Source organism: Balaenoptera acutorostrata, chromosome 15, assembly GCF_949987535.1.
Source record: "Balaenoptera acutorostrata chromosome 15, mBalAcu1.1, whole genome shotgun sequence".
Taxonomy (NCBI): Eukaryota; Metazoa; Chordata; class Mammalia; order Artiodactyla; family Balaenopteridae; genus Balaenoptera; species Balaenoptera acutorostrata.
In genome coordinates, this window is record NC_080078.1 from 68,394,680 (window position 1) to 68,419,338 (window position 24,659).

The following is a 24,659-nucleotide window of genomic DNA, read 5'->3' on the forward strand; positions in this document are numbered from 1 at the left end:
CCAAATATAAATATGAACTAACAGGCATGACACAGACCTCTGGGCCCCTGTCTGAGTGCCAGGAGCCAGCTGTAAGCCTTTAAATGCTCCCTGTCTTCCAGAGTCAGTATTTAGGGGAGAAGTTGGGCAGCACTGGGGCCCGAGAGCCAGCCTAGGTCTGGTTCCACCACTTAGACCCTGAGTGCTGTGTGACCTGGGCTAAGTCACCAGGCCTCTCTGATCTGCGATTTTCTCATCAAAGAAGAAAACAGGCTTAGACTTCATGCCTGGAAAGGTTCGACTCCAGGTCTGAAACTGGCTCTGTGACCTTGGACAAGCTATTTAGCTTCTCCGTGCCTCAGTTTCCTTATCTGTAAAATGAGGTCAATTGCAGTACCTCCTCATAAGGTCATTGTGAGGCTCAAAGAAGGTGACCCTTGTAAAGCACATTGCAAGATGCCTGGCACATAGTAAGTGCTCAATAAATAATAGTTATTATTTATTATTGTCACTACCACCTTCTAATGCTGTTTAGAGGAACCAGTGAGAGTTTAAAGCAGTGACTAGCACATGGTAATTATGCAGTAAATATGAGCTATCCCCAGGGTCATCCAAAGAGACCATTACAAATCAGAGTTCTCGGGCCAAATAACAGATTTTGAGACTGGAGTGGAATGCAGTAAGTGTCTGGTTCATTTGAATCACTTCATAGATACAGAAACTGAGACCGAAAGGGGTAAAGTTGGGGTGACTATGCGTCCCAGTTTTCCCAGGATAGTCCCATTTTATGCCTGTGGTCCCAGCATAATTCTTTTTTTTTTTTTTAACCTCTTTATTGGAGTATAATTGCTTTACAATGGTGTGTTAGTTTCTGCTTTATGACAAAGTGAATCAGCTATACATATACATAAATCCCCGTATCTCCTCCCTCTCCCAGCATTAATTTTTTTTTTTTCAGCATAATTCTTAATGGCACCCCTTTCATTCTCAGAAAAGACTCTGTTTGGATGATCAATGATCTGGTCTCCATGGTAATGGTCTGGGCCAGGTACCATAGCCACCGTCACTATTGATACACCACCCTCGGGGACAGGCCAGGAAACACATTTCCCTTTCTCTCTGTCCCGCGGCAGCCGTGTACATACACGCACTTACACACCCCTTTCTTCTGAGGGGTCCTGGTGGAGGAGATGAGGATGGGCTGTCCCCTGGCCCCAGTGCTGCTCACATAAGCTGGCTTAGAAAAATCCTTGGCTGCGGTTCCACACGGTACTCTTTGTGGGGCTAGAGGCGCCGCAGAGACCCCTCTGGGTAAATGACCCTGGAGACCTGAGGGGTCCTGGCCACTACCCCGACCATGGCAGTGAGGGGCTGGGTGGGGTGGATGAGGGGAACCTTCCAGAGTCAAGCCTTCTATTAGCTGCATAAGGGTTCTTTTCACTGCTTCAGGCTGACCTCACTCTCACCCGACCCACCCTCCCAACCCTGGCCCGCCTTGCGGGGAAGCAGAGCTTTATTCCTTAACAAGGATGGTGCTTGTCCGCTGTGGTCTGTACCCCACAGCAGAGCCTGTCCGGCCTCGAACTGTCAGGGTGAAATGCATGGCATCTGGGCATGGGTGGGGTCAGGTCACACACCCCATTTGCTGAGCGACCTTCGCCAGCTCTCTCCCCTCTCTGGGCCTCAGTTTCCCTGAAGAGGTAGGACAGGCTGATCATAAGCTAGAATGTTCCAACACTAGGGCAGGGTGCCCAGGCCAGGCCCAGGGTCGGGGGCTGACCAAAGCCAGGCCTCAAGGCAGAAGGCCCCGCTTCCTGGTATTGTTTCCCAGCTTCCCCAGCCCACAGGAGGGTCTTGGTAGCCCAGACAGGGAGGCTGAGTGCACCCAGAGATACAGTGTCTTCTGTGGCTGCCCCCGGGGGCTGTGGACGTTACCAGGGCAGGTTGGCTATGGTTTGAGATAAGTTGGCAGAGACTGGAGAACAGAGATTAGTTGCTGGGGTAAGAAGGTCAGCTGCCTGCCTCCCCCGTGGCCCCAACCCTGAACTTGGGGCCTCATGACCTAGTGTCAGGCTGCCTAGACAAACGGAGAAGGAGAAAGAAATTCGGACACCTTGAAAGTGAAAGAAGGAAAACAAGGTGGGAAATACCCAAGCTGGCAGTTCATCGACCATCCATTTCACAGAGGAACAAACTGAGGCCGGCAGGCACTTGTGGTGAACAAGTAAATGTCCCTGCTCTCAGATCACTCTGGGGTCAGGGTTTCAATCCTGCTGTGTCCCTAACTTACTGTGTGACCTGAGCAAGTAACTTGACCTTTCTGAGCCTCAGAGTTCTCATCTGTAAGATGGGTGCTAGTTATGCTTCCAGAACAGAAGGATTCAGGATGAGTATGCATACACCATAGATGTGATTTTCATCAAGCCAAGCCTGACACTTCTCACGGCACCACACCCAGCCCTTAACTGCCATGGATTCAGCCTTCCACTTTACAGAGGGGGAAACTGAGGCTGGAAAGATCAGAGACTTGCAGGAGGCTCCTCAGGTTTATTGGAAGAACCCCAAGGATGCTGGGTATGTGTGTGGGGGGGTGCCCTGGCTAGTAGGTGTGTTCCTGCCAGAAGGGAAGGGGGAGGGAGGAAAGGGATGAAGGGGATATCCGTGGCCGGTCTGCAGGCGCTGTGATAAGCTTTATCAAACGGCCTCCCAGGTAGTATGGGCCTCAGTCTGCTTGCTCTCTGGCCTCAGAGACCTCAGAAAGAGCTAGAGCTCACCTTTCCCACCCTTGGGCCAGAGTCCCAGCCAGGCGGCCCCTCTCTGACCTCAAGGGAGTGGTTCCCATCAGAAGCCAAACCCAGGGATTTGGCATTTAAGGCCACTTTCCTGGGAATAGCAAAGAAGACTGGACAATGGGCATCTGGGGATGGGGTGGTTGGGGCCTCAATGTCCCTTCATCCATCACTGGAGTCCCTGGAGCAAGACCAGCAAACAGCTGCTAACGTCTGCAGAGCACTCCCTCATGTCAGGCCCTTCTCACCTAACGACCTTCCACCAGGAGTGCTTTACCTCAGAGAGGCTAAGCAACTTGCCCAAGGTCACACAGCGGGTAGGCAGTCTGGTCCACACCAGAACCCAGGTCTGTCTGTCCAGCCCCTGAGCCTGAGGCAGCTTCCCAAGGCTTAGAGATAGAACTAGGGGAACATAAAACTGCCCACTCAGAGGGCTGGAGCCAGCTGGGGTTCTCTCCACCAACCAGACCCCCTTTGGGCCTGATCCCAGAGGCTTCGTCAGGTTGCGTGGGTTTGTGGGGGCGGCTGTTGATAAGAATTGGGAAGTTGTTTTGATGTGGGAAAAGGCAGGCAGGACCTTGATGGACCTGTGTGGCGGCAAACCTCCTCCTCAACCCTGGTGACAACAGGTGGTCAGGAACCCAGGCATCCAGAAGCACAGACTTATCTACAAGACTGAGTGGCCTGCGGAGACATCTCTGCGCTCTCTGGCCTCAGTTCCCTCATCTGTAAAATGGGGTATGACTGCTGGGAATGTCTCAGGGGGTGAAGAGGAACGGCGTCACCTGTCCCATGGTCTGTCAGGGGACAACGAAATCACAGAACAGGGAGGTGCGGGCGTGGGACTCACCGGTCACGGCACAGAAGGTGAGGCTGTCCATGCCAGCCTCGTAGTTTCGGCCCTCGAAGTGCAGCGTCAGCCAGAAGGGCTGGCCCCGTCGCACCACCAGCTTCTCCCTGCACAGGTCAGCCGTGTGGTGGTCACGGCCATTGGCCTCCAGCTCCAGGTCACATCTCTCCAGAACAAGATCTGTGGAGACAGTGAGGGGCTTGAGCCGTGGTTCCACCCCTCAGCCAGCTGTGAGCCCTGAGCTCCCTGGACGTGACGGGTTCAGGGTGCCCCCGGGAGCCAGCCTTCCCAATCCCCACCCGCCCTGTCACCCAGGGGCTAACTGGGCCTGAATCTCCCCAACTCTTTTTTTTTTTTGGCCGTGCTGCGCAGCTTGCAGGATCTTAGTTCCCCGACCAGGGATCGAACCTGGGCCCACTGCAGTGGAAGCCCGGAGTCCTAACCACTGGACCGACGGGGAATTCCCTCCCCAGTTCTTAATCACAGGTTGCGCGCACTGTGGCAAGTGGGGAAGGCTTTGCACCTCCCAGCCGTGGGCCCTCAGGCAACTCAGCTTTTCTGGGCCTCGCTTTTCCCCGTGTGTCCACAGGTGGGGACAGCAGGACCCACCTAACAGGGCTGTGGTGAGCCACTTAGCCTGGTGCCTGGCACATAATAAATGCCTACTAAACACGAGCTAGTCTATTATGATTGGAGGGCTCTTTCGGTAAAAAGGGGGGTGGTATTCGGTATCGATTAATTACACAGGCTTTGCCTTTTAGGTTCAATTTCCAATTTCCAGAAAATACAGAGGACTGAGGAAGATGTAAACACAGAACCAGGAAGCAATCAACAAAATTCGTACTCTGGGAAACTATAGGTAAAGTGTTCGGTTGCTTTAACCAAGAAATTGCCAAAAAAAAAAAAAAAAAGAAAAGACAAGAAAACAAAGTTGAAGGGATAACCTATAGACTAAGAGAAACCTAAAACACATTACAACCCACTGTGCTGTGTGACCCTTATTTGGATTTTGATTTTAAAAACTACTTATTACATGCATGAGGCAATTAGAAATTTGAATACTGATGTATAATGGTGATATTAAGGAATTTTAAATTTGTTTATGTCTAAAAAGAAGTCCTTATTCTTTGGAAAGATATATTGAAATATTTACAGATGAAATGATGTGCTGCCTGGGATGTGTTTCCAAATAATGGGTTGGGGGGTGTGAGGGCAGGAGGCAACAGTAGCCATAAGTTGGTGGTAGTTGGGACCAGGTGACGAGAACCCAGGCATTTATTCTACTCTTCTCTCTACTTTTATGTATGTTCAGTATTCTCCATAATAAAAAAATTTTTTTTTCAATAACAGAGGTTTTGGAGTCTTCTGGACCTGAGTTTTAGTTCTGCTGTTCTGCTGTGTGATCCCGGGGAAGGTGTCTCTCCCTCTCTGTGCCTCCTTTTCTGAAGCATCAAAGGGCTGCTGTGAGGTCTAGCAGAGGACACCCTTTCCCCAGGGCCGAGCCCAGGGCAAAAGTTTGATATGTGAAAGTTCTCTTTTCCCATATTTTCAGAGGGAGCTGAAGACCAGGGGAGGGATTGGGGTGATGGGAGAGTGAGGGTCAAATCTCATAAACCTTGGCAAGCTCAATCTGACCTAATCAAGGTCAAGATTAGGGGGACCGTAGGGTGAGAGGAGTGGGCAAGGGAGATGCTCAGAACTATTGGACCCTTAAGAATATGTGGTCCCACTGAGGCCCAGGGGCAGGGATTTGCCAAAGTCACCCAGCAAGTGGGTCCTTCCACAGGGACATACATGCAGGTCTCCTCCCTCCCGCCATGGAATATCCCCCAAATGAGGCGCAAACAAATTGCCCAGTAACTGCCGAGGGCTTTGACATGGATTATCTCCACTTAAACCTCACAACTACCCACCTACACAGCTACTATCACTATCTTCACTTTGTAGACAGAGACATCACATGGCCCCAGGTCTCATGGCAAGCACAAGCTGAAGCTTTGGGGTTTGAATCCAGGGCTGTAGATTCGGGAGCCCACACTGGTAACCACCTCGCTCACAGCTCAGGATTTGTTGTCCATCCCCCTGCCCCCCTCCACTCCTCCCATTCCCCGCCCACATCCTGTGTTGTTTCAAGCCTAGGAGGAGACCTGGGGGAAGTTGAGGCCCCTGCAATCACAGCAAGAGAGACCTCCGCTAGCCACAAGGAAGAACTTCCTGCTGGCCTGCTGGGGTGAAGAAACACTGTTTTGGGAAACTTCAACTCCAGAGAGCTTAAGCAAGAAAGAGGCCACTGTTGTCCCCCTAAGAGACCTTAGAGAGATGGTCAGTCCCTGGTCTGGGGCAGATGCAGCGCTTTCTCACTCTATTGTGTGAAGAAAGATTTCCAGAAATCATGCCCAGCTCTAGAGGTGCAGAAACACTGGGGTCTAGGATCTTAGGATTTCTGCACTGAGAAAGGACCCGAGGTCTTCCAGGCCACCGGGACCCCTGTAGGAAGTGGCCACTCTGGCAATGGGGCAGGGAACTCATCATAATTGGCATCTCCAGAGTCCCCCAGGTCTACTGAGCCCCACTCTTGGGGACAGGGTGGGAAACTGCATGGGGCACAAGTGGCCACCTAGGTGACGCGTCACAGCCAGCCCTGAGCTGGCTTTCGATCGCATGTGTTGGGGAGCTGGGTCCAGGAGAGGGACAAAGATGGCCCGAGATCACACAGCAGGTCAGGCACGTCGGTGGTTCCTCCTGCTTGTTCCTGCCCCACGTGCCCCTAGTCCCTCTCCATGTTCCCTCTGCCCACCCTCCTTCCTGGGGGCTGCAGAGGTGGTGCAGAGGCCACCTCCAAATGGATTTGACCCAAGAGTCAGCCAGGATGCTGAGTCCAGCAGCATTAGTACAGGTGCATCCCCCATCGTAGAAATCCCTCCTCTGAAATGGTAGCCCTGCCCGTGTGTGTGTGTGTGTGTGTGTGTGTGTGTGTGTGTGTGTGTGTGTATAGGAAATGAACTGAGCCCCTTCTCCAGTCCTCTCACAGATGTACCGAGGACTGGCATTACTGTCCATGTTTTACAGGAGGGGAAACTGAGACTCAACCAGTGGCCAAGGACCAGGGTTGCAGAACTTGAGGGCAGGGAGGGACCTAGGAGAGCAAATCTGCTCTCAGGCCTCTCCCCCATAGGATGCTGGGAGCTCCTCTCTGGCCCCCGAGGCCAAGGAGACAGCCAGGCTTGGGTTACACATCACCATGGACTAACCAAAACTAAATACGTGAGTCCAGGCCAGCACCCTCTGTACAGCTTCACGCCTGGCACGCAGCAGGGAGGCAGCTCCCACTAACTGAAGGAGGACAAGTGACAGTGGTCTGCTAACACAGTACTTTACCGTTCATAGCACGCCTTCACGTTCCATTGCCTCATCTGATCCAGGAAGGCAGAGGTTAATGACTATGCCCTGGGGATGGGGAAGCTGAAGCCCCAGGCAGAGCCAGGACTGGGAGCAAAGCACCTCTCACCCAGCCCAGCCCACATGTTGAGCTCCAAATCGGGGACTTAGGGATCGAGCCCAGCCCGGTCCTGACCCCCACTGCACCGGTGGGACCACAGAGACCAGGTAAGGATGGCTGGACCCGGGGCCCCTGAGCGGTCTTAGAGGCGCTGACCCTGATACTCACCCTCGGCCATGGTCGGGTGGTGGCTGTGCTCCTCAGACCGGTGGCAGGACTTTGCAAGTGCAGACCACTAGCGACCGGCGATGCAGAGGCTGAGACCGACGGTGAACTTATAGCCCGCTTAGGGGCGGGCTAGGGGCGGGGCCTCGCGGGAAGGCGGGGACCTGGCGGGGCGGCGGTGCCCTGTCTGGGTCCACGCTCCTCTCCACCAGCCGGCTGGGGCGCACCCGGGGGTCAGGAGACGAGGGAGGAAGTGAAGGTTGGGCAAGGGCGCCCCCTGGGGAAACAACGCAGGGCTGGGACGGCAGCCACGGGGACACACAGACCGGGACACCCAGACACACCTGGATACACAGAGTCAGACCTTGGGTAACAGAGACACCTGGATACAGAAACACACACACAGATACAGACACACAATTGCACCAGGACACACAGGCATACTTGGATACACAGACATGGACCCCCAGTCAGGTCAGACCCGGGATCAAGAAGACACACACCGTCAGATAAAGATACATATGGAGCAGACACAGACACACAATCAGGGACGTAGGGTTGTGGACGCACAGAGACACAGACACACTGTGACAGATACGGCAAATAAACCTGGACACACAGACACGGTGACACGGACAGAAAATCAGATTAAAATCAGAGACATGCCTGTACATAGACACAGCCAGACACACACGGACAGGTACCCACCAAGAGCCACACACAAATAAGCAGGTGTCCGGATGCACCCAGCTCACAGACACACAGACCACACACCACCAGAGGTGGACACAAAATCAGATTGGGGCACTGACAGACACGCAAAGGTGCAGTTACTGGGAGACGGACACACAGACAGACATGGCCTCACGTACAGACATGCAGACACACCCACAAAGACAGACACAACACACCTGTCTCTGTCGCAAAATCCAGAGACATCCCTCTATCTCATCCATCCCTCTATCCATCTAATGGTCCATCCATCTAATCATTCATTCATCCATCTACTCACCCATCCATCCATCCATCCATCCATCCATCCACTTACCCCTCCCCGACTCCCTCCTTCTACTGATGATGTTCCTTCAGGTCCAGCCTGTGTCAGAAGGAAACAAAACCAACGTCCCAGGGACTCAACTTCTGACCTCTCACTCCTAGCACCCTAGTGGGTGGGGGGATCACCCATTCTTCTCCCTCTGGTTCCCCAGCCTCCTATGGTTCTTACCCACCACAAGTCCTGAACAGGGAGGGTCCTTGGAGAGGCAGGGGCCTGTGAGCCTCCTCCAGCCCTTTTTCCAGAATAAGTTCCATATCTACTGATGGATTTAGGCTACAAAATTGGCCCCAGTTTCCATTCCTGTGTGACACAGTGCAGGGAACAAACCTGTGTTGTTTTAGTAGATGTGTGTCCCTGAGTCAAATGGACCCTGCCTGAGGTCTTAGTGAACAAACTTACAACAGTTTTGGGCCCTGCTGACCCATAAAATAGCCCAATGGGTGAACCTTGTCATTGCCCCATCTTATAGATTGTTGTAGAAACTGTTCCCTACAGCTAGCGAGAGCTCAAAGGAAGGAGTGGGGTGCACGAACATCAGTCAAGAAGCCAGGGTTTGAGATCCCACTATGTAGCCATGGGCAGGTATTTTGGCTCTCCAGGCCTCAGTTTCCCCCTCTGCAAAATGAGGACAAGAATTCCTCCCTCACAGGCCTGAAGTAAGACTCAACCATAATGACTGAGTTTGGGCACCTAGTACATAGTGAGCACTCAATAACTGGGGCCTCTGAGTTTTGGAGCAAAAATGCCATGTGTCCCAGAACGTGGCCCTGAGAGTAGGGACCTCAAGGAGAAACAGGAGGCCCGGGGACAGCCAGGCTCTGCAGAAGGAAGGCTGCAGGCTCAGCGTTTTTACAAGAGTCAGACCTGCCCCACATGAAAAGATGGGTTTTGCCTTTGTCCATTCTTTTCCGTTTGGAAATGACATTTCTTCTCCACTTGGCACTAATCTCCCTTTATCACCCCCACCTGGGAGCTCCCTGGAGGGCAGGAATCCACTGGAAGCTTTTTACCCATCAGGTTGTTCCTGGTGCCCTGCATGGGGCTTGGTACAGAGCCCCAGACCCGTCCCTGACCACGCCAGCTGCCGCCTCTTCCCTCCTCTCCCTGTTTCTGTAGAACTATGACCACCTAAGTGATTAAGGCTCTTGAGCAATCAATCCCAGGGCAGTCTGAGTCAGAACTGGCTTCCAAGAAGTGACAGATAAAGACCAGACCACAGGCTGAACCCAAAGACCAGGATTCCAGGCCTGGTGACCAGGGGGCCCTTGCCTCACTCTGGGCCACAGTTTTCCCATCTGCTCAGAGGGGTTGGGAAACCCTGCCTTGTCTTACCTCACTGTGCAAGTAAAAATTCAAAACCATTTTACTGAGGGGGAAACTGAGGCCCAGGGAGGGTGGTTGTGAGCTCAAGGTCCCCAGACAGTGCGGAAGGTGACCCTTCATCATCCCTTACAGGGGAAGTGCAGGGCAGGGCACAGCTGAGGTCATTCTTGACTGTGTGATCCTGGGTAAATTACTAGACCTGTCCAAACCTCAATCTCCTCATCTATAAAGCAGGTATGATAAGAATCACCACTTCTGGGAATTAGAGATACTGTCTGTGCAGTGGGGGGCACATAGTAAGTGCTCAGTAAATGTCACCTAAAACCTTTTTATGATGATGTCATCAAGAGTCAAGGCTCCCCTTCACCCACAAAAGGGAGATTCTGACGTGCGTAGGTGAAGCAGGTTGCAAACAAGGTAGAATATTTGCATGTTCTACAATATTTGGGGGTTTCTTAGAAGAACTCCCTGCCTCGTAAGTAAGTCTTGGACCCAGGCTCACTGATTGATGCCTGAACTCCCCCATTCGAGGGGTCAGTCCTTCATTCCATAAGGATTTCCAGGCCTTGAGGTGGAGACAAAGGTGAGTTTTTACAACTTTGGAATAACCCATTACCAGTCAGATATTCTGTTTAAATCTCACAATATGATTTTAATCATTTATTAAATGGGGAAACTGGGGCTCAGAGAGGTGAAGTGACTTGCCCGAGGTCACACAGTCAGTAAGTCGGGGCATGGAACTCGGGCTTGGTTCAAAAGCCTGGGCTGGCTCCTCCAGGGTTCAGAGGTCAGAGCAGTGGTCCATGCTTGTGACCCATGGTGTCTGGTGTACTGTAGACGTTCAATAAATGTCTATGGCATGAGAGAGGGAGGGATGAGTCAGAGTAAAAGGAAGGATGGAAAGAAGGAAGGAAGGGAAGAAAAGGAAAAGGATTAAGGTTCAGAGAGGTTGGGGAAACTGCCTGAGGTTACAGCACAGCTGGGCTCCCAAGCCCTGGCTGGGCTCAGCTATTCCCTAAGGACAAGGGACCTCCAGACCAGAGATGACCCTGGATGGCTGAGCTGGGAGGGGAGGGAGGGCTGGGTGGTAGTGGGTGGGACCGTAATAAGGACATGGTCTCAGCTTTTCTACCAGCTGGTGACTAATGGCAAATGAGCAGCGTCTAGCATGAAGCCACGGAAGGGCAGAGCCAGAATCCCCTGAGATGGGAGGGGCTGAGGTAGGGGGTGTTAGGACAGGGGACTTAGGGAAAATGTCAAGGGGCAGGCATGACATTTTAGGCCCTTTGAGTGTGGTGGGTGGCCTCTCCGAGGCAGGACCTGGGTGTCCCAGGCTGTGGGGAGCAGAGAGCAGTGCACCTGACTGGGGAGGGCCCTCCCAATGTGTCCATTTTGCAGATGGAAAAACTGACCTGGCCATGGTGTCCTCAGCTTCACCCTTACAATGTGCCCCCCTCCCAACTCCCTGCCCCCAGCATAGGGTCTCAGCCCCAACTCTGCCACTTAAGCTCTAGGGACCGTGAGTACTTTAGTTCATTTCTCTGAAACTTCAGTTTCTGTTTCTGTAAAAGCAGGAATCACAACCCAGCCCTCCTGGGGCTGATGTGAGAATGAGAGGAGGTATGGGGCCAAAGGGAGCCTTCTGAGAAGTAATCTGAGCTTGTCCCTATCCTTCTGAAACCCCTGGGGGAAAGTATGAGCCCTTCAGCCTGGTATTCGAGGCCCTGCAGCTCTGACCCAGCTTACCCTCCAATTGCATCTCCCACATTTGTATCCTCCAGCCTCACCAGACACACTACCGGCCCCCAAATGTACCCTGCAATTGTCTACCTCCAAGCCTTTGCTCAAGGTGTGCCGTCTGAGATGCCCTCCCCTCTTCACCTATCAAAATTTTACCCAGGCTTTACGCCCCTCCAAAGGCCACCTCCTCCTAGAGCAGGATTTCCCTTCCCTCATGCCCAGTACCTGCAGGGCACAGTCACAGTCTGCATTGTATAAGGACCAATGTGTGCGTGTGTGTGTGTGTGTCTGTCTGTCTGTCTCCCACTGCCCACCTGGCTCTTAGTGGCTGCTCAATAAATGTCTGTTGAATGAATAAGTGACCTGCAGCTGAGAGAGAGAAACAGAGAGACAGAGAGAGAGAGACTTGTTCAAGCTTGGGCCAGACTCAGGGGGTTACCCCAGAGCCTTGGTTGGCAGGATTTGTGGTGCCTGGGGCAGGACCAGGAGCCAGGGCATGGTGCTGAGTCATCTTTCAATTCTTGTTGCCTCCACCAGAGATGAGAGGTCTGGGCCCGACTTACTCTCCAGTCATATCTCCTACAATCCCAGGAGTAGGCAGACTCACTGCTGAGCCTCAGAGAGGGCAAATAGCTTTCTCCAGATCACACAGCAAGTTAGGGCAGAGTCAGGGTGGGACCTCCAAACATAATAGAAAAACAAGTCCTGGCCTGTACCTCTACTCTCAATTTTGAAAAGGTAGAAAGCTGCTTTTACTTAACTTGGCAACAGGGCATTGCGTTGTAACTGGGAATGGGGTGAAACGTGAGACTTGTACAACGGAACCAGGGTTTGTTGGTGTGGCAGGGGCTGACGTGGGGTCCGAGAGCACTAAGCTCCAGCCCTGCTCTCCCTCTTACTGGCTGTGTGGCCTCAAGTCTTAATCTCCTATAAAAAGGGACAACTCCCCTCCACCCCCAGCTCACTGGGCTCAGAGGAGGAGACCCAGAGACGTGAAAGCCTCTCCCAAGGAGAGTAACTTGATTCTATTATTGTTGTAACTGTTATGTGGTTACACTTCTTAACTCTCCAGACACCCCGGGGAGTGGAGAGTTTTACGATTTTTGGAGAGTGGAGTCCTACCATTTCAGGCAGTAAGATTTGCTTTAATCATAGGAAAACCCACTTCAGACCCTTACTCACAACCAGTTATCACTTACTTGGCATACAATCCTAACAAAGATGTAACACTGTCAGGGAAGTAACAGCCCCTAAAGGTTAGACGTTAAGACAATAGGACCGGAGAGAAGAAACACTAGAGGTGGGAAGTGCCAAGAGAGAGGGGGACGGCAGAAAAGCTGCACAAGCAGGCGCAGGAGCTCTGACATTGGTAAGGTCTAAGGGCCATTTGGAGTTGGGTAAATAGTCCAGCCTCATGCGGCAATCATCAGTGGTCATGATAGTGACCCAGAGGCATCCTATGAGTAGAAGGGACTTTGTGCTCTGCCCACTGAGCCCCTGAGACACTTTTCACTCCCCCCCCCACCCCGCTTCTTTTAGCAGGAGTGCAGTTCAGCTGCAAGGACACAGGTATGGGGGCTCAACACACCTGGGTTCAAAGCCATTTACTTTCCTGTGTGTGATCTTGGCTAAGTCACAGCACTTCCAAGCCCCAGTTTCCTCATCTGTAAAATGGGTATGATAACAATCGTGCCTACTTCTCAGGCTTTTTTGTGAGGATTAACACCATGCCTGGTAGAGAATAAACACTCAAAAAAGGGTTATTTGACAATTAAAAAAAATGAAGTAGTGATGCATCTACAACATGGAGGAACTTCCAAACCATTACGCTCAGGAAAAGAAGCCAATCTCAGAAGACCACATATTCTGTGATTCCATTTATATGAAATGCCCAGAATAGGCAACTCCACAGAGACAGAAAGTGGATGAGTGGTTGTCAGGGACTGAAAGGAGGGGGGGATGGAGAGTGACTGCTGATGGGCTTGGGGTTTCTTTGGGAGGGTGAGGAAAATGTTCTACCATTAGATTGTGGTGATGGTTGCACAAATATGTGAATATACTAAACACCATTGAATTGAACATTATAAATGGATGAATGTAAATTATATCTCAACAACATGGTTTTTTAAAATGAGAGTAGATTTAAAAAACAAAACACAAGAATAAAGCTCTGAAAGCCTTTGCAAATACTGTCCCATTTTCAAATTAAACCGAAGAGAAATACTTGCACGTGTGCCCAAAGGGTCTGTAAAGGGAGGGTCTTTACCTCATTATTCCTTCTGGCGAAAACTGGCCACAACCTAAGTGCCCAGCAAAGGGGGATGAATAAATAAGCCATGCCTGGGAATATTATATGACAGTTAAAAGCCAGACGAAGTAGTCCTCTGTGTATGGACATGAAAACAATTCCAAGTCATGATGTTGAGCAAAGAAAGTAAATTGCAGGACATTACGTAGGTTATGATTCCACAAGACTGTTCATTTCCCATGAGAACAAATAAGTAAATATATGTAAAATATGTAAACAGAAGTATACCAAAGAAGGTTTGGAAAAATTCTCTCCAAATTGCTGATGGTGATGGGAGGAGTACTGTGGCCATAATTAGGGGGTAGGTAGTGGTGATTAAAGGTGGTTTCAGTATTTCCTGGAAGGTGGAAAAGTTTTAAGCAGGGAAGTGTTTTTATGTATCCCTTTGGTAATTAAAGATTAATTTTTCAAGAGAAAAAGAATAACCTGTTTACATTTAGAATTGAGCTTTTATAAAAATGGAAATACTCCAAAATAAAGAAATTCTGGCAAAGAAGGTAGAAAAAATATAGACCGAGATAAAAAAAAGAAATCTGCCCGCACCCCGCCCACACTCCCCAAAAAAACCAAACAAAATCCACAATCAGCCCATAAAAAGAAACTTTTGTTAGTACTGGCACAATCTTACAAAACCAAACCCACAATCACAGCACATGAGTAAAGAAGAAATTCACAAGTGTTCCCACATCTGAAATTCGGAATTTTGAGAATGGTACACTGAGTTTCTGTTTACTTCACAATCCTGTTTATGTCTCTAAATGCTTCTGGAGCGCTTAATCCCAGTGAAATCCAAGAAAGTGCTTGAAAACTTTTTACTGTGTTAAAAGTAGGGTCAGAGAGGTGAAGTGACTAGCCCAAGGTCGCACAGTTTAGAAGGGGCAGAGCAAGTGCTCTGAAGTCCATACCTGTAATCCATACTGCTGGAACTTCATGCCAGGGGAGTTAAGCCTTGGCATGGGGGCCTGGTTAAGCCCCCATGGCCGTTTGGGGCTTTGAAGACATGGGGGATGAACCACTGGATTCTGTAGCATTACCCTGCATCTCCCCCACTTAGGCTAGGTCATTGGTTGTATCTGCTTGACACACCACGCTCAGTCAATAAGAATCAAACATGAATCTTTCATGGAAATAAATGACTGTCTAGGGCAGTGGCTGAGCTTGTCCAGCTAAATTGAATACTTGTGTGGCTGAACTAATCATTGTTTCTCCCATCTGTTTGATGAGCCACTCAAGAGATTGTCCGAACCCAGTGTTTGTAGGTCTGAAGCAGCACTCAGCTTGACCCCATTAGTCTGAAGCCCAACTTTCACATCTGAGGGGAGTCTGCCATCACCATGTCCCATCGTCACAGAAGATGCAAGTTTTTTAGTCTCATTCCTGCAAAGGCAGAGCTCAGTATCCAGGATAATAAACCCCAAGGCTACAGGCCTCTGCAGGTGATAGAGTCCTCTTTGTAGACACAGCTCATTTGCCTCTGGGTAAACTGCCCTTTTCTACAGGCTTGATGGGGCTGTCAATCAAATGGCCCTGCCCAACTCTAGTTAAGGTGGGCCTGGGAGCCAAACTCAGCCAATCAGATGCTCTCCTGGGACTTTGAATCTTCTGGCTCTGACACAAGTTCTAAATGATGGTTAAAGTTCGCTGGTTCATTCCTAAAATTACTTCACTTTTTGTCTTTTCTGAAACTAGGCTTTTTAGCTTTTGTTTGACTTTTTTTAAAGTCAGATTTATTGAGTTATAATTTACATGTAATCCATTTCACCTTTTTGAGTGTACAGTTCAATGAGCTGACAAACATATATTGTCCTGTTACTATATCACAATCGTGATATAGAACATTTCCATTACCCCCAAAATTTCCCTCCTCCCCTTTTCCTGGCAATTCTCTCCCCACTTCCTCTGTTCCTGGCCACCGCTGACTGATTACTGTTCCAACTGTTTTGTCTTTTCCAGAATGCTGGATGAATGGAATCATACAGTAGATACCCTTTTGAGTCTGGCTTCTCTCACTTAGCATAATGCATTTGAGATTCATCCAGCTGTTGCAAGTATTGGCCATACCTTCCTTTGTGTTGCTAAGTAGTAAATATTCCATTGAATGAATACATCACAGTTTATTTCTACATTAACCAGCTGAAGGACATTTGGGTTGTTCTGGGTGATTATAGATAGAGCTGCTATAAACATAGAGGTACAGCTCTTTGTGTGGACATATATTTTCATTTCTTTTGTGTAAATACCTGTAAGCCATTCCCATGTCCTTCCAAGTGATTTTTTTGGAAATTGTTAAGCTGCCCTGAGTCTGTGCCTGTTCATGTAACCAAAGACTGGAATGGACATTTCTCTTATTTAATTCTCCCAACGACTCTATGGGGTTTAGGGATTGTTGTCCTCATTTTACGGAGGAAATCGAGGCTCAGAGAGCCTAAATAACCTGCCCTGGACCACGGAGCAGAGACTTGAATCCAAATCAAAGTCATGAAGGGAGCCATAGCTGCCCTTCTAAATCTCTGGTCACCTTGGTGGGAGGGGAACAGCTTCATAATGCAGGTTCTAACACCTGTTGATTGACTGATGGTTGGTAGAATAAATGCTTCACTCCTTTTCTCTGGTCTCAGTTTGCCCATTTGAGAAATGACAAGGTTGGACCAATAATGAATTTCTGATGCTCTAGATTCTGTGATTTTGACATGCTGTGACTAAGATGGGGTCATCTGATAAACGATTCCTGGGAAATGGAGCTGGTAGGGGAGCGGAGCCCAGCACTCACCCCACAACAGCCACCCCAGATGGCTTCCTGAGCTTGCACACCAGCTAGCTGATCCCCAGAAGAGCAATTTGCACTCTCTGCCTTTCTGGCCTGAGAAAAAAAATACCCCTGTCACATTGGATTAGCATCACCCCTCTCGCTGAGAATCTTCTCATGGATGCAGTCCTCTCTCTTCGTCAATATTTTCGGAACGTTCAGGTTTCTAAACAAGACCTGACAGGTTGAGTTCTTTTTTTTTTTTAAGCTTTTAAAAATAAAATGAATCACCTTGTGCATGGTCTGGAGGCTGAAATTAGATTAACCCTGTCCTTTCCTAAGCGACAGTCAGGCCGTTGGCTTTGCTGGGGGGATGGAGAGGTGGGAAGAGGGAAGTGGCTGATGCCTCATCTCAGATCAAGTCCTGCATGAAGACCCATCTTCTTCCCAGGTCCCCATTCTACCTGGGTGGTACCCAGGCTTATCAGGAAGCCCAGAGGCAGAGTGATGGAGAGCTTTTGGGTGCGATAGCTGCCCAACATCATGCAAGTAACTTCATGTCTCTGCACCTCAATTTTCTCACCCAGATAATGGGTATAATGACAGTTCCAGCCTCCCAGACTTGAGAATAAATGAACTATTGCATGGGATAGCATAGGTCACAACGAGAGCTACACAAGTGTTGGCTGTTTTAATGACTCATTATTATTTTCAAGGGCTTCAGGTGCCTCAATTCCATCTGTTCCTGCAAGTCAGCTCTGGGGTGTGGGTGAGAGGGGATGCTAGCATCTTGTGCACCTACTGTGTGCCAGCTCTGTGTGGAGAAGACTTATGCATCTTCTTGCTTTTCGTTGATTTGTTTGCAGTCCCATCTGGCCCCACAAAGACCCTAAGTTGTCATTCTCTCCGCTAATTCTCTGTCTGCATGATGAATGGCTCCACCCGCCAATTTCCAATGAGAAGAGTGAGGTTGAGAGAGAGCAGCAAGGTTGCCTGCGGTCACTGGATGGAAATTCTGGAGCTGGGCTGGACCCTGGGGTCTGTCGGGTGGTTTCACACTTGGTCTGCCCATTCCCTGTGGATCCCAGGATCCCAGCCCCATGTTTTTGGGTTTTTTTTGCCACGCCGCACAGCATGTGGGATCTTAGTTCCCTGACCAGGGATCAAATTTGTGCTCCCTGCATTAGGAGCGCGGAGCACAGAGTCTTAACCACTGGGCCGCCAGGGAAGTCCCCCAGCCCTGCGTTCTGACACATCCTGCCAGCTGAACACAATGGACAACCTCCACGCGCCACCCCCCACTCCCACCCTTTCTCAGCTGCCATCTGGCAGCCCTGGAAAAAGTGCATCTTTCTAGACCAGCAGCTCCAAGACCCACTGGGACTGCCTTGCTGGAGCTCAGACAGGGCATTCACTGCGGTGCCCTGAGGAGTCAGAAGCCAGCAGGACTTTGGTCTTCATTAATCCTCCCTCCCAGGTTCACAGGGAGCCACCAACACCAGCTCAGCAGCTCAGCCACCTCCAATGGCTTTTGTTAAAGCCTTTCAGTGCCAGCCCCTCACCCCGCTGCGCCTTTTACCGATGGGGAAACTGATGCACTTGCCCAGGACCAGCTCTGCCCAGCTCTGAAACCCATGCTTTTTGCAAAATACCTTTCCCCTGTCAAGGGGCCAATTGCTCACTGGGTTGGGAGCAAGGATGTGGGGAGAGCAGAGAAGAGGCTGGTGTTACAGTCCAGGCAGGAGAGGATGGAGGCCCAGGATAGGGAGGTTGTGGGGCCCTGTTCACGCCTTGGTGCCTTTGCCCTCTGTTCTTTCTGCTTGTCTATCCTTCACATCTACCCCAGGGTCACATGTCCCAACAATGGCTGCCACATCAACATCTGCATGGCCATAATTTGCTAAGCACTCGCTGTGTGTCGGGACCTGCGCTTTCCATCCACCATCTCCATTCCCTTCCTGCTCACTCAGCTCCCGTCATGCTGGCCTCCCTGCCACTCCTTCAGCTTGCCAGGCATGCTCCCAGCTAAGAGCTTTTGCACTGGTTGTTCCCTCTGTCTGAGGTGCTCTTCCCTGGTGTGGTGACCTGGGCACGATGTGGGTGCCGAGAAGGGTGTGCTGTATCTGAATGGGGAGCGGTGATAAGCTTGGAGGAAATTCAATGAAAAAAGGGGTGAAGAGTTGGCCCTAACCCTAACCCTAACCCTAACCGCAACCCATCATTAGATGCTGTAAGACCCTGGAGATTGCTTAACTCTCTTCTGTCTCAATTCCTCTTTAGTTCTTAAGTGAGCTGACAGCATCACTGGGGTCTCTGGCTCATCACAGCTTGTGGGGAGAGAGAGGTCGTGTCCTCAGAAGCCAACCAGTTCAGCCTTGTCATTTTATAGCTAAGGACACTCAGGCCCAGAGAGGGCTCTCATTGTCTTGAGACCCATAAACCATTAGAGACGAAGCTGTGGGTTTTTTAAAAAGTGATTACTTTACTTATGGGATACTTTATTTATTGAACATTTATTGAGCACCTACTATGGGGTGAATCATGAATAACACACAGTTCCTGCTGTCAAGGAACTCTCAGGTCAGTGGGGGAAACAGGTTAGAAGACACTCACTGTGTAAACATTAATTCCCATGTACTGTGTTCAGGGCTGTGGTGGAGGAAAGCTTGGGGCCTCAGGGAACCCAGATGGGAGAGAGAGTCTCTCCATGTGGCAGATCAGGGCAGGCTTCATGGAAGAGGTAACACTTAATCTGGGTTTTGCAGTATGAATAGGAGTTTGTCAGGCAGATACCGTAAAGAGGAGCATTTCATGCAAAGGGACCTATCTGTGCATACCGGGGCAAAGTCATAGGGGTGAGGAAGAGTGTGGAGAATTCATGGGAAGGGGATGTCAAATGGAGTGGCTGGAGTTTAGGGGTACTTGGAAGAAATGTTAAGGCTGGAAAGCATGGAAGAGCCCAGACCACATGGAAGGGCCTTGAATTCCAGGCTCAGTTTAGGCCAAAGGGAGCCATGGGAAAGCTTTTAAATGGGGGAGTGGTGTGGTTAGGGCTGAGTTTGGGGAAGATAATGAGGTAATCATTAATCATGGAATTTTAGAGCTTGAATTGAGTGATTATCATGATCCCTGGGCCCTATTTTATTTATTTTTATTTATTTATTTATTTTTTGGAATTTTGGATTTTTATTTTATTTTTTTATACAGCAGGTTCTTATTAGTTATCCATTTTATACATATTAGTGTGTATATGTCAATCCCAATCTCCCAATTCATCCCACAACCACCACCATCCTCCCACCACTTTCCCCCCTCGGTGTCAATACGTTTGTTCTCTATATCTGTGTCTCAATTTCTGCCCTGCATACCGGTTCATCTGTACCATTTCTCTAGGTTCCACATATACGCATTAATATACGATATTTGTTTTTCTCTTTCTGACTTACTTCACTCTGTATGACAGTCTCTAGATCCAACCACATCTCTACAAATGACCCAATTTCGTTCCTTTTCATGGCTGAGTAATATTCCATTGTAATATATGTACCACATCTTCTTTATCCATTCACCTGTCGATGGGCATTTAGGTTGCTTCCATGACCTGGCTATTGTAAATAGTGCTGCAATGAACATTGGGGTGCATGTGTCTTTTTGAATTATGGTTTTCTCTGGGTATATGCCCAATAGTGGGATTACTGGGTCATATGGTAATTCTATTTTTAGTTTTTTAAGGAAACTCCATACTGTTCTCCATAGTGGCTGTATCAGTTTACATTCCCACCAACAGTGAAAGAGGGTTCCCTTTTTTCCACACCCTCTCCAGCATTTGTTGTTTGTAGATTTTCTGATGATGGCCATTCTAACAGGTGTGAGGTGATACCTCACTGTAGTTTTGATTTACACTTCTCTAATAATTAGTGAGGTTGAGCATCTTTTCATGTGCTTCTTGGCCATCTGTATGTCTTCTTTGGAGAAAAGTCTATTTAGGTCTTCTGCCCATTTTTGGATTGGGTTGTTTGTTTTCTTAATACTGAGCTGCATGAGCTGTTTATATATTTTGGAGATTAATCCTTTATCAGTTGATTCATTTGCAAATATTTTCTCCCATTCTGGGGGCTATCTTTTCATCTTGTTTGTAGTTTCCTTTGCTTTGCAAAAGGTTTTAAGTTTCATTAGGTCCCATTTGTTTATTTTTGTTTTTATTTCCATTACTTTGGAGGTGGATCAAAAAAGATCTTGCTGTGATTTATGTCAAAGAGTGTTCTTCCGATGTTTTCCTCTAAGAGTTTTATAGTTCTGGTCTTACATTTAGGTCTCTAATCCATTTTGAGTTTATTTTTGGGTATGGTGTTAGACAGTGTTCTAATTTCATTCTTTCACTTGTAGCTATCTTGTTTCCCCAGCACCACTTATTGAAGACACTGTCTTTTCTCCATTGTATATCCTTGCCTCCTTAGTCATAGATTAGTTCACCATAGGTGCGTGAGTTTATCTCTGGGCTTTCTATCCTGTTCCGTTGATCTATATTTCTGTTTTTGTGCCAGTACCATACTGTCTTGATTACTGTAGCTTTGTAGTAGAGTCTGAAGTCAGGGAGTCTGATTCCTTCAGCTCCGTTTTTTTTCCCTCAAGACTGCATTGGCTATTCGGGGTCTTTTGTGTCTCCATACAAATTTTAAGATTTTTTGTTCTAGTTCTGTAAAAAATGCCACTGGTAATTTGATAGTGATTGCATTGAATCTGTACATTGCTTTGGGTAGTATAATCATTTTCACAATTTTGATTCTTCCAATCCAAGAACATGATATATCTCTCCATCTGTTGGTATCATCTTTCATTTCTTTCATCAGTGTCTTATAGTTTTCTGCATACAGGTCTTTTGTCTCCCTAGGCAAGTTTATTCCTAGGTATTTTATTCTTTTTATTGTAATGGTAAATGGGAGTGTTTCCTTAATTCCTCTTTCAGATTTTTCATCATTAGTGTATAGGAATGCAAGAGATTTCTGTGCATTAATTTTGTATCCTGCAATGTTACCAAATTCATTGATTAGCTCTAGTTGTTTTCTGGTGGCATCTTTAGGATTCTCTATGTATAGTACCATGTCATCTGCAAACAGTGACAGTTTTACTTCTTCTTTTCCAATTAGTATTCCTTTTATTTCTTTTTCTTCTCTGATTGCCATGGCTAGGACTTCCAAAACTATGTTGAGTAAGAGTGGCGAGAGTGGACATCCTTGTCTTGTTCCTGATCTTAGAGGAAATGCTTTCCATTTTTCACCATTGAGAATGATGTTTGCTGTGGGTTTGTCATATATGACCTTTATTATGTTGAGGTAGGTTCCCTCTATGCCCACTTTCTGGAGAGTTTTTATCATAAATGGGTGTTGAATTTTGTCAAAAGCTTTTTCTGCATCTATTGAGATGATCATATGGTTTTTCTTCTTCAACTTGTTAATATGGTGTATCACATTGATTGATTTGTGTATGTTGAAGAATGCTTGCATCCCTGGGATAAATCCCACTTGATCATTGTGTATGATCCTTTTAATGTGTTGTTGGATTCTGTTTGTTAGTATTTTGTTGAGGATTTTTGCATCTCTATTCATCAGTGATGTTGGTCTGTAATTTTGTTTTTTTGTAGTGTCTTTGTCTGGTTTTCTTATCAGGGTGATGGTGACCTCATAGAATGAGTTTGGATGTGTTCCTTCCTCTGCAAAGTTTTGTAAGAGTTTGAGAAGGATAGGTGTTAGCTCTTCTCTAAATGCTTGATAGAATTCACCTGTGAAGCCATCTGGTCCTGGACTTTTGTTTGTTGGAAGATTTTTAATCACAGTTTCAATTTCATTCCTTGGTCTGTTCATATTTTCTGTTTCTTCCTGGTTCAGTCTTGGAAGGTTATACCTTTCTAAGAATGTGTCCATTTCTTCCAGGTTGTCCATTTTATTTGTGTAGAGTTGCTTGTAGTAGTCTCTTAGGATGCTTTGTATTTCTGTGGTGTCTGTTGTAACTTCTCCTTTTTCATTTCTGATTTTCTTGATTTGAGTCCTCTCCCTCTTTTTCTTGATGAGTACTGGCTAATGGCTTATCAATTTTGTTTATCTTCTCAAAGAACCAGCTTTTAGTTTTATTGATCTTTGCTATTGTTTTCTTTGTTTCTATTTCATTTATTTCTGCTCTGATCTTTATGATTTCTTTCCTTCTGCTAACTTTGGGTTTTGTTTGTTCTTCTTTCTCTAGTTTCTTTAGGTGTAAGGTTAGATTGTTTACTTGAGATTTTTCTTGTTTCTTTAGGTAGGCTTGTATAGCTATAAACTTCCCTCTTAGAACTGCTTTTGCTGCATCCCATAGGTTTTGGGTCATCGTGTTTTCATTGTTATTTGTCTCTAGGTATTTTTTTATTTCCTCTTTGATTTCTTCAGTGATCTCTTGGTTATTTAGTAACGTATTGTTTAGCCTCCATGTGTTTGTGTTTTTTACGTTTTTTCCCCTGTAATTCATTTCTAATCTCATAGCGTTGTGGTCAGAAGAGATGCTTGATATCATTTCAATTTTCTTAAATTTACTGAGGCTTGATTTGTGACCCAAGATGTGATCTGTTCTGGAGAATGTTCCGTGTGCACTTAAGAAGAAAGTGTAATCTGCTGTTTATGGATGGAATGTCCTATAAATATCAATTAAATCTATCTGGTCTATTGTGTCATTTAAAGCTTCTGTTTCCTTTTTTTTTTTTCATTTTGGATCATCTGTCCATTGGTCTAAGTGAGGTGTTAAAGTCCCCCACTATTATTTTGTTACTGTTGATTTCCTCTTTTATAGCTGTTAGCAGTTGCCTTATGTATTGAAGTGCTCCTATGTTGGGTGCATATATATTTATAATTGTTGTATCTTCTTCTTGGATTGATCCCTTGATCATTATGTAGTGTCCTTCCTTGTCTCTTGTAACATTCTTTATTTTAAAGTCTATTTTATCTGATATGAGTATAGCTACTCCAGCTTTCTTTTGATTTCCATTTGCATGGAATATCTTTTTCCATCCCCTCACTTTCAGTCTGTATGTGTCCCTAGGTCTAAAGTGGGTCTCTTGCAGACAGCATATATATGGGTCTTGTTTTTGTATCCATTCAGCAAGCCTGTGTCTTTTGGTTGGAGCATTTAATCCATTCACGTTTAAGGTAATTATCGATATGTATGTTCCTATGACCATTTTCTTAATTGTTTGGGGTTTGTTTTTGTAGGTCCTTTTCTTCTCTTGTGTTTCCCACTTAGAGAAGTTCCTTTAGCATTTGTTGTAGAGCTGGTTTGGTGGTGCTGAATTCTCTTAGCTTTTGCTTGTCTGTAAAGCTTTTGATTTCTCCATCAAATCTAAATGAGATGGCAGGCAGATTCTTAACCACTGTGCTATCAGGGAAGTCCCTATAGTTTTAACTCTTACATTCAGATGTATGATCCATTTTGAGTTGATTTTTTTGTATGGTGTGCATGTGGATATCCAGTTGTCCCAGCATCATTTGCTGAAAGGTTTCTTTCACCTATTGAGTAGTCTTGGCATCCTTGTTGAAAATCAATTGACCATAAATGTAAGGGTTTATTTCTAGACTCTCAATTCTATTCTCTTGATCTATATGTCTGTCTTTAATGACAGCAAACATTGTCTTGATTGCTGTAGATTTGTAGTTAGTTTTGAAATTGGGAAGAGTGAATCCTCCAACTTAGTTCTTCTTTCTCAAGATTGTTTTTAATATTTGGTGTCCCTTGCAATACCACATGAATTTTAGGATAATCTTGTCAATTTCTGAAAAAAAAAAACCCAGCTAGAATTTTGATAGAGATTGCACTGAATCTTTAGATCAATTTGGAGAGTATTGCCATTTTAACAGTATTAAGTCTTCTGGTCCATAAACGTGGAATGTCTCTTCATTTATTTAGATCTTCCATTTCTTTCAACAATGTTTTGTAGTTTTCAGTATACAAGTCTTGCACATCTTCTGTTAAATGTACTCCAAAATATTTGATTCTTTTTGTTACTATTGTAAGTGGAATTGTTTTCCTAATTGCATTTCATTTGTTCATTGCTAGTGTATAAAAATACAATAGATTTTTGTATATCGATCTTGTATACTGGAACCTTGTTAAAATCATTTATTAATTCTAATAATTTTCCAGTTGGTTCCTTAGGATTTTCTCTATATAAGATTATGTCATC

At 47.0% G+C, this 24,659-nt stretch overlaps 1 protein-coding gene across 1 annotated transcript in view; it reads right to left on the reverse strand.

Annotated features, from left to right (window-relative positions):
* TGM2 (transglutaminase 2) overlaps positions 1-7,449 on the reverse strand; it is a 31,946-nt gene extending 24,497 nt beyond the window's left edge. The window contains exons 1-2 of the mRNA XM_007193138.2: positions 7,286-7,449; positions 3,619-3,798 (exon numbers count right to left, since the gene is read on the reverse strand). Coding sequence (XP_007193200.2) covers positions 3,619-3,798; positions 7,286-7,295 — 190 coding nt within the window. The 5' untranslated portion in view covers positions 7,296-7,449. The remainder of the gene's footprint in view (positions 1-3,618; positions 3,799-7,285) is intronic.
* Between the last annotated feature and the right edge of the window lie 17,210 nt (positions 7,450-24,659).